The 12,814-nt window shown below is 39.1% G+C and overlaps 2 protein-coding genes across 5 annotated transcripts in view; both read right to left on the bottom strand.

The window, feature by feature from the left end:
• Positions 1-2,879: 2,879 nt before the first annotated feature.
• On the bottom strand, positions 2,880-5,793 carry npffl (neuropeptide FF-amide peptide precursor like). Of its 2 annotated transcripts, XM_071494586.1 has the most exons (4): positions 5,541-5,793; positions 5,311-5,469; positions 4,305-4,420; positions 2,880-3,381 (listed from the first exon to the last, which is right to left on the bottom strand). In XM_071494586.1, the coding sequence occupies exons 2-4, from the start codon at positions 5,458-5,460 to the stop codon at positions 3,261-3,263; spliced, it is 387 nt and encodes a 128-aa protein (XP_071350687.1). In that variant the 5' UTR covers positions 5,461-5,469; positions 5,541-5,793; the 3' UTR covers positions 2,880-3,260. The 2 variants fall into 2 exon arrangements, with proteins under 2 accessions (XP_071350687.1, XP_071350686.1); XM_071494585.1 differs by having other exon boundaries at positions 5,311-5,789.
• Positions 5,794-8,473: 2,680 nt separating this feature from the next.
• itga7 (integrin, alpha 7) overlaps positions 8,474-12,814 on the bottom strand; it is a 37,408-nt gene continuing 33,067 nt past the window's right edge. For 2 of the 3 annotated variants that reach the window (XM_071494126.1, XM_071494127.1), the window contains exon 25: positions 8,474-10,365. In XM_071494126.1, coding sequence (XP_071350227.1) covers positions 10,210-10,365 — 156 coding nt within the window. In that variant the 3' untranslated portion in view covers positions 8,474-10,209. Of the gene's footprint in view, positions 10,366-12,202; positions 12,368-12,814 lie in introns of all 3 variants that reach the window. The other variant, XR_011693174.1, reaches the window with a different exon arrangement.

Raw genomic sequence — 12,814 nt, 5'->3', positions numbered from 1 at the left:
ATATTTGCTTCAAAATAAGCATTATACTGTACATATTGAAGAATTCAATCTTTGCTTTTTTTTTACTGTACTTTATGAGATGACACAATCACCACTTTGTGTTTTGCAGTCGGGAGAGCACACCCCTGCAGTTTACCCTTGATATTGCTGTTGCTTTTTTTTTTTTTTGTGAAAACACATTCACTCACCCTGTGGCCATTAAAGCCTGTTGTGTGTGACAAATTGTGCTGTGTCATGACCATGACCAGAGACGGCTGAGACCTCCATCTCCGCTCTTCAACATGGCTGCTTTCCAAGATGATGATCGTGAGGGAGAGTGGGAGCAGTGGGGGTCGAGGAAAGGTCAGCAAGCCATAGATAGATAAGGAAAAGTTATTTACCAGAAGAGTAAGTGCTGTTTATGTTAGGTTGATGTATACAGTAAGTGACAATAACAAAACAGTATCTTTATATCTTTTCTCTCTCACTCTGTATTAGTCTGTTTCAGTCTCACCCCCCATCCGTCTGTCTGGTATAATTGCTGCACACACAGGCTTTTTGCCCGAGCCCCCCTGTAGACTCATGAATTTCAGATGAGTTGAGTCTGTCTTTAACTGAGCTGTGCTGATCAGAGGCTACAGCTGCGTGCACAGAGCAGCACCCACACCCAGATCTGTCTTGTGCATTTTTTGTCCCCACTTGAGTTTTGTTACCTCTGTTGTTTCTGATATGACATTGTCATCGGTCTTGTTATAGGTGTAGACCTACTGTACACTCAGAAATCCTGGTGGGGGATCCCTTTTTGATTTTTTTTTTTTCTCAAAACTCATCTTCAGTACTCCTGGTAAGAATGAAGCGGTGTGTTTTGTTTTGTTTGTATGTTGCATTGTATCATTGTGTTTTCTGGATGATTGCTGCTAGATTTGGCTGGGCCTTTCTAAAAAGTCCTGAGAGACAGCAGAGCTTTGTGATGGAGGGCTTTGTGATGGAGGGCTGGCTCATCTTGATTCTTCCTTGTTTTTACAACACCAACCCTTTTTGAAACACCTTCTTTATGATAAAGACTCATTAAGGACTGCTGTTTTGCACAGTGTTTCAGCCACACAGGGGTATATTTCTTATTTTATAAATGTCACATTTAAATAATACAGCAGCTAAAAAAATAAAATAAAACAGAGAACCTCCTTTATTGTGACAGTTAGCAGCTTTGTGAACTTATAATTTCTGATGGTAGGTCATGTTGTTTGAAAATACCTGGAACATAATACAAATCTTACCTTTGTTTAGTATTCTTTCATTCTGTCTTCCTGTCAAGATACTGATAGATACTTTACCAGATGCATTATCTATAGCAACCAAAAGTATAATATAAGCCAACAAACTTGTATACGTTGAAAGGAACTTACTGGACAGTCTTGAGGCTGACTGAATCTAGAAATCACACTGCAGACACTGTCTGATGGTCGCAGGCAATGTCTAGTTGTTGAATATTTTACCACGCTCAATTTTTCACTTTTTTAGCCTTACTTATCAAGCAGGCTTTTTTTATTTTCTCCGCTAATCCTGTACTTCAATTTAGCATCTAGCAGCAAGATTATAAGTGTGTGTATATTGACAGATTAATTTTACCTTTAAGTCACTTGATCACCAAATCTAATTTGGTATATAGGAACATAAATCATTGTAATTTATTTGCATGCTGTCAGGCTAATCTGTTTTCAGTTTCGGAACCTGTTTTCCTATTCTGCTTATTGTGGTGACAGCATTAGATCAGTTAATAAGGTCTATACAATATTATGCTCAATATTCTTTTAATTATTTGTAAGTATTCAGTCAATTGGATTGGTGAAAATTACACTCAAAATCTAAAGGGTGTTACACTGACAATGTAAGAGAAAGAACAAAAAAAAAAAGGTGACCTTTGACCCACATGCTGTAACAATGCACCTTGATTAAAATGGTCAAAACAAACCAAGCACACTTAGGTTAGCAGTGACTAAAGTAAAAAATCAAGTCGTCACCAGTCTCCAACAAGCACTAGTTATTCTTCATTTTGTCCTCTTGGACCACAAAGAGGAATGGGACGTCAGGATAATAAAGGACCCCTAAGAGGGATTGACGCACTGTCCTTCCCAGTAATTGGCTGCGGAAACCGTGAAAGTGTAGAGTAATTGCATGTTTCTGTGTTTTAATTAGTACTGAGGCTTATTGCATGCTGCTTTCCCAGGTGGCGTGTAAAGCCAGCACCACATACAAAACCACACAGCCACTGCTGGTCTGTAGAAAAGAGCAGGCTTCACTTTACATTAGATAGATAATAGCTATAATAGCTCTAGTCTGCCTAGAGTTAAGTAACTGTTCAGTAATATATTTTAAAAACATCGTCTTTCATGTATGCATGTTTGTGTGTCCTGAACTTTATTCGCATCGCTCTGATGTGAGTGATTTTGATGGTGACCTCACAAAAAATGTCATGATATCAAAGATTACTTAATTATTATCTGAATAAGTGCTGAAATAAATAAATAATTTGTTCATTAGTTTATTTTTTGGTTAGAACTTCACAAATGTAGGGATTTTTCTTTTACATTATTTTAAATGGACTATTTACTGGTTGTGGACCTATGGTTGGACAAAACAAGACATTTTGCCATTTTTTTTTTTACTAATTTCTTACATTTTGTTGACTAATTATCTAACTGATGATGAAATTAATATTTAATCAAGTATTTTTGTTTGTATCATGCCCCCCTGTGGATGCACTCTCAGACACAAACTAAATGAGATTTCAGTATTCATATTTCTTCAAAGTGCAATATTGTCTTAACTCCATTTGTGGTTGAGTGCGATCCTGACCTTTGGACATTATTCACAATGAATACACAGATATGCATAAGTTTAGCTTTTCCGAGTTCAAAGCTAGTTTATTTGATCGGAGAACAAAAGAATAACAAAAATATACAGCAGTCATTTACAACAAAAAAATTTAAATTTTGGTTCCTAATAACATTCAAGTCAGGACAGATGTAGTCTGCTCAGAAAACTTTAATAGGCACCAGTTCACATGCTTTGCGGTTTACAGAAAACTGTAAAATGAAGCTCCTGTCATCTTTCACTAAATGTCAGGTTTCAAATTAGGCCTAATGGTTGGGACGATGTTGACAAGAGCAGGAGAGTTTTTAATATAATTCAGATTTATTCATTCAAATTTAGCCTCTCCACATTCGCCCGCTGCTTGGCCTTGTACCAGGACAGTGATGTGCGTGAATCTGCCTGCCAGATTATTTCTTGCCAAACCTCTGGGGCACGGCCATACTCCAGATCTGACCGGGGGCTGCCTCCCAGTTACGGGTATGTATCTGATCCTCTGACACTACCTGCCCTCTGGATCCTCGGCCGAACCTGCGAGGAGGAGAAACAGGAGCAGGAGCTGATGTAAGTAAGACATGTTTATTTCATGGGCCTAAGGGAGTTGAGGGGGTGGGGGGCAACATGGGCAAAACATGGGCAAATATAAGTGAAGCTCAAAAGGACAAAGAATCATGTCTAATTTATTCATGTGTTGATTAAGGTTTACTGTGTTTAACTGATTAGAGCAGGAATGAGCAGGAACGATAACGACATTACAAGCAAAAGATTTAATCAAATGTTAAACCCTTGAGGCCAAGACCATGATTTCAGGTCAAAAACATGACCTGACTGTCATGTCAAGCACGTCATGTTTCAAAACTGAACATAATTGCACGTGGTGACATTTTAAAATTGATCATTCAATGAATTGTTTAAGTCCGTTTTTTAAGCTAAATTACCAACAATTCTCTAGTTGTAGTTTTTTCTTGTTTTAAATTATAGTCAATTGAATATCTTTGGCTTCTGGACTATTTGGACAGTTCATGTCATCACCTTGAGCTCTAGGAAACTGTGATGGGGATTTTCTTTTAATGATTAATCAATTAATTTAGAAAATTATTATTTGAAAATAAAAATAATTGTTAATCACAGCCCTGTCCGCATGGTTCCTGCAGGACACTGACAATGTCAGAAATCAGGTTTTCAAAGTGGTTGTGTTTTTTGTTCTGGCGTTCAGCCACACGGACTGTTATTTGTATGCAAGTGTACTTTAATAGACTTACTGTGCTGACATTTCACATCACATTTTTATTTTTCCACTGTGTAAGTGATATATATTTCCTTTTAATTCAGCACTGAGAGTAAAGTGCTATACAGAAGGTTGAAATGGTACTGTTTTCTTATATACTGATTTCCTGCGTGCATGTTCTTGCGGCATGTGTGTTAATGTGTGTGATCAATGTGATGTCACTGACCTCTGCGGCTGGTGGAGGACAGAGTTCCTGGTTTCTCTCTGAGATCCGAGCAGCAGAGCTCTCAGCACTGAGGTCAGCAGACGATCATCAATGCTGTTATCTGTTTTTTCACTCTGCTGCAGCACACCAGCATACACACACACACACACACACACACACACACACACATACACACACAAACACACGCACACAAAAATGCAAAGCTTAGCATCAAAAAGTGTCTTTCTGCTTTTGAATAAAACCCCACAAACACATGTTGGGATGTTGGGAACATCAAGAGCGATAACTCCATTCAGTTTTGGGTTGCAACACACACCCCTGGGGTTGCAGCTCCAGAATCTCTGTCCTGCTGTGACAAGGGACCTTGAGATGTAAATATCAGTCTACAAATGCAAAGAAATGTACGTCATGATCAACCAAATATCCATCCACCTTTATTTTTATGCAAAATAAAACCCAGATGTGTCTGTCACACAAATGGAAAACTTTATATTTTTACTCATGATGTAATTCCTTTTCCTTTATTAAACTCGTGATCCTGCCTGTTGACCCCAGAATATGTTATAGTGCATTTCAAACACTGAGGGGGAACACTATCTAAGATCTAAATGCGTTGTATGATTTAGCTTTTCTCACTTGATGATAGAGCTCAAATCCCATTTACATACTGTCACATGGAGTGACAGACTTCTCTGAAAATGTTGGCATGGCTTCTGGTTGTGCACAGAATTTTTCATTCTGTCTAGTGTGGCGCAGCTGACAGTCATATTTAAATCCTGCCTACAGACAGTATATTTTAACACATAATCATGTTTGCCTGAGATACACATTAAAACCTAATTTTTATTATCAGGTGCCAGAAATTTTTGTAGAAAATGTAATCATCATATGGAAGATAACATGCATATTTCCCTGCCTTCCTGGCTACAGATAAATCACTGAGCTGAGGTATGACAATAAAATACAAAATTTGCAATTCAAGTTTGTGAGTGGTTTGTTGTCTCACCAGACCCAGCAGGTGGTCAGCCATGTTCTCCTCTGAGCTGCCTGGCAGGATGTCATTTTTGTCCAGACCACTTTGGATGTGAAGAGCCTGACTGATGCCAGCCATCGCCATAAGCAGAGCCAGAAGAGTCACCACTGCAGCTGTGTCCATGGTCTCAGTCTGGAGAGGGGTCAAATGAGAGCTGATGACAACGGCAGGAGAAGAGGAAGATTTTGGTTTTCCGATCACACCTTTTGACTTCAAAGGCTCCTGGTCAGAGTCCTCTTTGTGCCGTGTCCCAGCCAATGTCGGTGGTGGTAACGTCCTTGCCGGGGCTTATATACACCTCATGGTCACAGGCTAGGAACCCCCAGGAGAGCTGGAGAAAGATGCCACTGTACAAAGGGGAACAGGGGACAGGATGCAGGAAGAACCAGCCCCTAATATGAGACTTAAACAGGTCCATTTAGTAGGATCAGGGCATTAGTGATGACTGAGCACCAGAGTGTGTTTATTATGTGGCCCTTAGGGTAAGGCAACACAACTCTCCCTGTTATTAAACAGATAAATCCCTGCAAATGGACTCTGAGCCACTAGTCTCCCTTGTCCATTGGTCCATGCAGCATGCACACATAGACAATACGTATTAACATGCATTACCCACTAAACCAAGTGTCAATATGAAACAGATTAGCTTGCACAACTTTAATGATCTTAGGCAATAAGTAATGAACCTAAAGAAGTTCTTTTGAAGCAGAAAAACATTTTTGCATTTAGAGGCTATACCAACCCTCTAGCTCCTCAGGGTTTGCAATAAAGTTACTCATTCCTGCGATAAGTGAGAGATCAGCCTCAGAGTTTGTACCTTAATGTCTTAGATTAATGTTATGGATATTTATTTTCATTTAAAGATTCATTTTGGAAATATAGACTGAATTGGCCAAGATCGTGTTCGAGATGACGTATGTAAATTTAATTTTCAAATAAATTAATTTTAAAGATTATTATCAGGACCATATAAAATGCTTCACACTTGCTGTCTCCAAATGATTTTTGGCATGGATGTAAAGCACGTTAGGTCAATAGCGACATCGTGGATCAGAGTAAGCACTTTTTTTTTTTTTTTTTTACGTGCTGATGAAGGGATTTCTGAAAGAAGCTTCTTCCAAAGAATGAAACCCTCCATTTGTTAAATGTCAACATCCTTCATTTTGGTAATTTCAAAGGAAGACAACTTTAGGCTTGATTTGTGACACTGGCTTTATTATTAGTGCCATTTGTGTTCACTTTGTCACTCTGTGTGTGTGTGTGTGTGTGTGTGTGTGTGTGTGCGTGTGTGTGTGTGTAATAATTAGTAATTTGTCCTATACTGGATGAGACATCAACAGATTTGGCTCCTCAAAGGGCCTAATGGGTGACAATATGTGTTAACACACACACACACACACACACACACACACGGTCTAACTGTCCCTATTTAACTACCATGGCAACCAGGATGACATCTGAGGGATTCTGGGGGGAATTAGTTTTCATGACTATAACAGGAACATAAACTTTTGGATTAGAGAAAAATCTAATTCACTTGCTCCGATGTGATAATAAAAAGTAATGTCCGTGTTTAGTTCCGTGCTGTTTTGTTTCAGGCAGTTACTTTTAAACAGAAGCACAGTAGGAAGGTACTGATTCAACTGAGATCTGATCAAATTTACATTTACATTTAGTCATTTAGCAGACGCTTTCATCCAAAGCGACTTACAGAAAATATAAATCAGACTTACCAGCAGATATCACCTGTGGGTAGAGCCAGGAAATATCAATGTGTCAGCATCGTGAAATAATAATCACAACATGAATTGGGAGTAATTATTATATTATTAACATGCTATAGCTTGAATGTATCCTTTAAAATATATGTCTAGGTGTTAAAGTTAGACGTATGAGAGACAGTTAGCATAGCTTAGCATAAAGACTGGAAACGGGGAAAAGCTAGCCTAGCTTTGAGGTCCAGAGATTGAAAATCTAACATGCAACGTGTTGTTTTCATACTTTGGTTTAAACAAATGAGCTACATTATGACATGTTCATTTGCGAGCTATAGAGGAGACACAAAGAAACAATTGGCCCTGTACAAAGATAACATCAGCAAGCAACTTGCAATTTTGACGCTTCAGTGTCGGTATGATTCTCATGGCCCCAGCTTCATTTGTCCATGCAGACATGAGAGTGATAACAATTATTCAGCTTACTCATTTAATTCATCTAAGTAAGCAAGCAAGATGTCTATCACTGATATGTCAAACTTTTCTGAATTTGACTTGACTGTTTTAGGTGAGTGAAAGCAACAGTTAATATCCTCGTTTGGTCATATTCATAATTTATTTTTCACAGAAAATATCATCCAGAAATAATGCTAAATATTATAACTTTATTAATATTACAGTGAGGCGTGAAACATATTGTGATGTTTGATATTGTAAATAAATGCAAACTCCCTGCTTTACCTCCTTATCTTCTGAAACCATATAACTAAATGACAGAAAATTTAAAAACAGTACAGTGTAGAAATATATAAAAAATTTGTATTATCCAGCCCGGATCTGGAGAAGGTCATCTCTGCTTATATCTCATAAACATCTCAGCTGCTGCTGGGATTTAACTGGATCTAAAGGACAAGACCATGCAGGAACACTTTAATCATCTCTCTGCTGATAGCCAGTTAAAACAGGAGCAGAGCTACTGATTTAAAACTCAGGTCAGTCTGGCTCCAGAGCTTTATGGCAGAACTTATAATATTTTTTGCAAGCCAGAGCACAGACTGAGCTCGGAGTCCGTGACGCTGCCTGATGTCGATGATGACCGCTGTTGTTACTGTTGCATTGACAGTCTATAATCAGTGTCCTCCTTTCACAGTCATTTTGTCATTTTAGCCACGCACAAATGGTATTCGACAGTAATTGTAATTTTGTTTTTAGTTTCACACTCATGTGCTATATCAATATTAATTTAATTTTGTGTATCTCATGGACAGTTCTGTTTCTACAAATAAATCCCAAGCAGCGTGGACAGAAAGGGCATTTGAGGTTTCAGAGTTTTGGCACCATCTGGTGTTGTCTAAGTAAACTGCAGCTTTCACAAACCCACTATTGTACAACTTGCTGAAAATCTAATGACAATCACACAATTTATGTTGTCTGATGGGTTTATTTTGATTCCTTTTATTTTATTTACAATGTTAAAACAGTGCAGCCAAATAAAAATAAAACAGTGAGTCATGACTATAACAAAAGAAAAAAAAAGGGGGGGGGGGGGGGGGGGGGGTTGTCAGAACAGCAACAAGAGCTTCATGCAGCTAATACACGATTGTCCAGCAATACCTTAAAAACAAGCTGACTCTTCATGCTTTATAAACACATCATCGACCCAGACTGGATCCAAAGAAAACTGTCTTGTTCTGAATAATTCTGCTCTTCTAGAAATCTTCTTCTCTTCATGTTGTGTAAGCGTTGGAGGGATGTTTATTTGTCCACAGGTGTCCCAACAGATGCTTCAGGGCAGCATGATCTAATTTGCAGTAGCCTTGTGTTCTTAACCAGTAGCTCACAATCTGCCACTTTCACCATAAGGCACTTGTATGCAATTAGAAATATCAGTACTGAAATTAATGTACATCTTTCCCTGACTGATATGACAACAGTAAACATTACCAGGAACAGTGTTACAAGCAAATGAATACACTTCAGCTAAACGATTTGAAGATAACAATGTCCGTACAAAGGGTTCATGATGTCCTGGTGAAACATTTTTACATCTTAGTAAAAAAAAAAAAAAAAAAAAAAAAAAATGTTGTCATTGAAAACCTCATGATTTAAATGTGTCAAATTTAGTAATATATAGAATATTGGATTTAATTTGAGAATAATGTTTGGTTTCACAAATAATAATTGTATATCCCTTATCAGCCAGGACAAACATTCAAAAATCAATGTTTGGTTCAGAAATTAAAATGCCACCATAGACCACATTTTAAACATTGCTTCACTTTCTGACACATTTGGTTTCCATGCAACAACAGTGCTACAGTCATTGCTATTATAGGCTGTCCCGTGATTTTCTTCTTCTTGTTCAAGTTCACTCAGGCAATCGACTATTGATTTACAGTAGGCCTACATCTGACTGGCAGATAAAAAAAAAAGCAAAAGATAGAAAGACCATCAGGTGAACTTACCTACTGGCTTTTTCAGTCAGCTCAGAGCAATCAGCAAGCCAAGAATACAACACATTCAGCGTTCTGCTTTAACAAACTGACGTTTTTTGTTTGCCAGTGCTAACTAAAAGAAAATACCAAAACATCCCCTTTATATTAAAAAAAATGCATTTTTTTCATTATCATCCATATCAGTCGTCAGTCTTACAGTAGTTAAGGCAAAAAAGTAGTCTTTTCGTCGTGGGCAGTGGCTTCATCATTAGCAACGTCCAGTGTGTCTTTACACATCTAATATTATAATTATACTGTATATTTGTGCATTCATGCATGTCTTTGAATCGTGATTTTCTGTCCTCTGCCGTGCCAGTCAAAACAGGCAGCGGGCATCAGTGCTCCCTGTGCAGGCTGTGAAACATATTGAGCAGCTAAACTGGTTCTTCGGTATTTACTGTAAAACACTGTTAAAGATGCACATTATAAATAGACTATCCAAGGCCAGCAATCAGTGGGCTACAGTATGGGAGAATATAGACCCAGTCAACAGTGTAACAGGCCACCAATATGCAAGTACTGACACAGTACAGTGTGCACAAGGTTTCATGATCTCAGTCTATGTGCACTTTTTTTAGTCCGTTAGTTCCAATGCAAAAGACAGAATGAGTGCCACACATGGTGATTTGAATTAATTCAGTCAGTCAGTGCTTCAAAGCGAGTTACGAGGTCCCGTCGGTCCAGTGCGTGGCCCATTCCTTTTTATGGACAACTCCTGACTTCTCAGTCTGGAACTGTGGCCGGTCCTCGCGAGGAATCTTCACCGCGTGGTACTGAGGCAGTTTGTCTTTGTAGTGGGCCCGTCGGAAGAAGCCACACTGTTGGCACAGGGGGGAGGAAAGAAAGTAGGGTTGCAGGTTTACAGATAGAGGATGGAAAGGAGAGAGGGATAGAGGGGAAGAAACGGATAAAAAACAATTAATTGATGCCATATATGAGACTGAAAATCACCTGCATCTGTTTGCCATTATTTCAGTGGATAAGATATGGTCTACTTTCCAATATCATGCCTAGTAAGGAACTCATCTCACTTTTTCAATGAAAGTAACGACTTCTAGTTCATCACAGACTTATGAAAAGAAAGCTGATTATCTCATGGTGACCTTGTGCAGTCAGTGTGACTTTGTAATAAAAAGTATATCCACAAAAAAGCACATCCACATGCTCTACATGTCTAATTCAGTACCAGAGCCCTTGATTAACACACCAAGACACTGCCAAGTGCTATTAAAAAAAATTACACACACTAATATGAACAAAAACACCAATTGACAAGTTCATTCTGACACCTGTGAAAGTCAGTTGGTTATAGGATGCATGTCAAATGGGAGTGTTAAGAAACTGAAAGGCTCCTGGCAAGCACATCCTGCAAATGAATAGTCTTCATTGACTGGTGCCAGACTGAACAAGTGCAGATAATTAAACTGTGACGTCAACAGTAGCGGCAAAACACACAGCACAACAGGCACCTCGCAGTCCTGAGGGAGAGATGGCTGGATGGTGTTCAGTAGGCACAGATTAAATTCTGAATAAAGGAAACACTTTTGAATAAATTCTTACATTAGAACCCACATTTTGCTATTAATGATCTATTTTTTACGTTAGTTTTGGCCCAGGCAGCAGAAACAGAATCAGTCACGCGGTTTGAGCTGTAATAAAAGATGTTTTATTTCCTGGCTAGCTAGAGTTTGGGGATGAGTCTTTCGGGAACTGAGGGGGAATGAGATTCCAGCAGGTGACCAGGGTGTCGGCAGGTGAGTCTTGGAGACAAGGGAGAAAGCATGCAGACGCAAGGAGAACTGGAGAGGCGCAGGGGTCACACCAGGACCGTGACACTAATACCAGAGAATGGCAACACAGTGGCGAAAGTGTATAGGTTGTTTCGGCCAGTGCCTGATTGGTTAAAGAGATCTTGTAACATTGTAATGTTATCACAAAATTTGTGGACATGAAGTCCCACTCTGGGAACCCTAGCAAAGATATCCAGAGTGTTATATTCGCAAAACACACTGGTCAGTTCTCCTCTTAGAGGCCTTTTCCTTTGTAATGTTAATATGTAACACTGTTTGAAAATACAAACATAAAGCATGAATCTAATCCCTTGTAAAGCAAAGCAGGCTAAGAGACTCGAAAGAGAGAAAATGAATATATAACATTTATCATACAGATAATATTAGGAGTAAGCTACATCACAAGACAGGACCATTTTAGAACAATTTTATATCTTTATTTCTATGTCTTTTACATGGATCTTCGATTGGTGAGGATACATTTTGTGTGGACGTGTAGCTTTAGCGTCAGTCCTTCAACACAGTGTCACTTACCGTTTGTATCTATCCAATACATTTGAAGACCCCTCTTACAAGCCCTTGTTTTAAAATGAACCAGCAGTACACATTTAAAAAGTCTGCCAGATCATCTAGATCTGGTTAGATTAAGAGGTTAATCAGGCCATGCAGACACAGCAACAGCACGGAATGGGAGCTGGTCTGGGAAAACAATTACCCACCTTCCCAGGTATTACAGCTATTATATTACATCTGTGTGTTTTTGTGATCATTTGTGCCAAAATGTGCCAGTATTTCATGCCGTAATGAACACCACCAGCCACCAGAGTGGGACAAGGAGCAAAGCGATTGTGGGGGAGGGTTTTACCGCTTGGAGGGTGAGGAGGAGGGGAGAACAGGCCAGAATGAAATATATTTTCTATTATAGTTCTGATGCCTGCTTCTCCACCTCCGAGGGTTGGACCCCCAAATGGGCGCGGTAGTACTCCGTCTCATAGTGTGGGCGCCGCTCACTGCGTTTGAAGAAACCACACTGGGGCAACAGATCACCACAGGGAAGTGGGGAGAGGTAGAACAGGGAGAAAACAATGAGAAAAGGAAAAGAAGAGGGATTTGGAGATAAGAGAGTCCCCAGTTGGGATTGAGAATAGACAAAACAAAGTGAGGGTGAGACAGAGGACAAAAACCAAAAGAGGACAGGTGAGAGTGAGCTGGAAGGATAAAATGATTACAGGACAGAATAGAACAAAGCAGACACAAATAATTGGACTGCCATGGAAAGTGATGAGAAAATGCTCGAGTAACAGCAAAGAGAGTGCCAGGATGCAGTCACTGAAACTGTATACAGACAGGCTTTTATCAATATTTGCTGTGAAGGGAATATTAATGGGGCAAATACTCATTTTAATGTTCCACCTTGAAGATTTTCTGTATTATCAATCACCAAATACTCACTGCTTTGGGACTTTGACACATAGGA

The sequence above is a fragment of the Trachinotus anak genome, unplaced genomic scaffold (genome assembly GCF_046630095.1).
Source record: "Trachinotus anak isolate AG129_WGS33_773 ecotype Australia unplaced genomic scaffold, CSIRO_AGI_Tana_v1 ptg000013l, whole genome shotgun sequence".
Lineage (NCBI taxonomy): Eukaryota > Metazoa > Chordata > Actinopteri > Carangiformes > Carangidae > Trachinotus > Trachinotus anak.
Note: the sequence above shows the minus strand (reverse complement) of the source record. Positions and strands in the feature narration are given on the sequence as shown.

What these genes read in the sequence shown, in the direction of transcription:
- npffl (XM_071494586.1), bottom strand. Translation starts at nt 5,460, where the DNA reads ATGGACACAGCTGCAGTGGTGACTCTTCTGGCTCTGCTTATGGCGATG. An exon ending in CTGACCACCTGCTGGGTCTG is followed by an intron (nt 4,421 to 5,310) that starts GTGAGACAACAA and finishes GGTGTGCTGCAG; the next exon opens with CAGAGTGAAAAAACAGATAA. An exon ending in GTCCTCCACCAGCCGCAGAG is followed by an intron (nt 3,382 to 4,304) that starts GTCAGTGACATC and finishes TCCTCCTCGCAG; the next exon opens with GTTCGGCCGAGGATCCAGAG.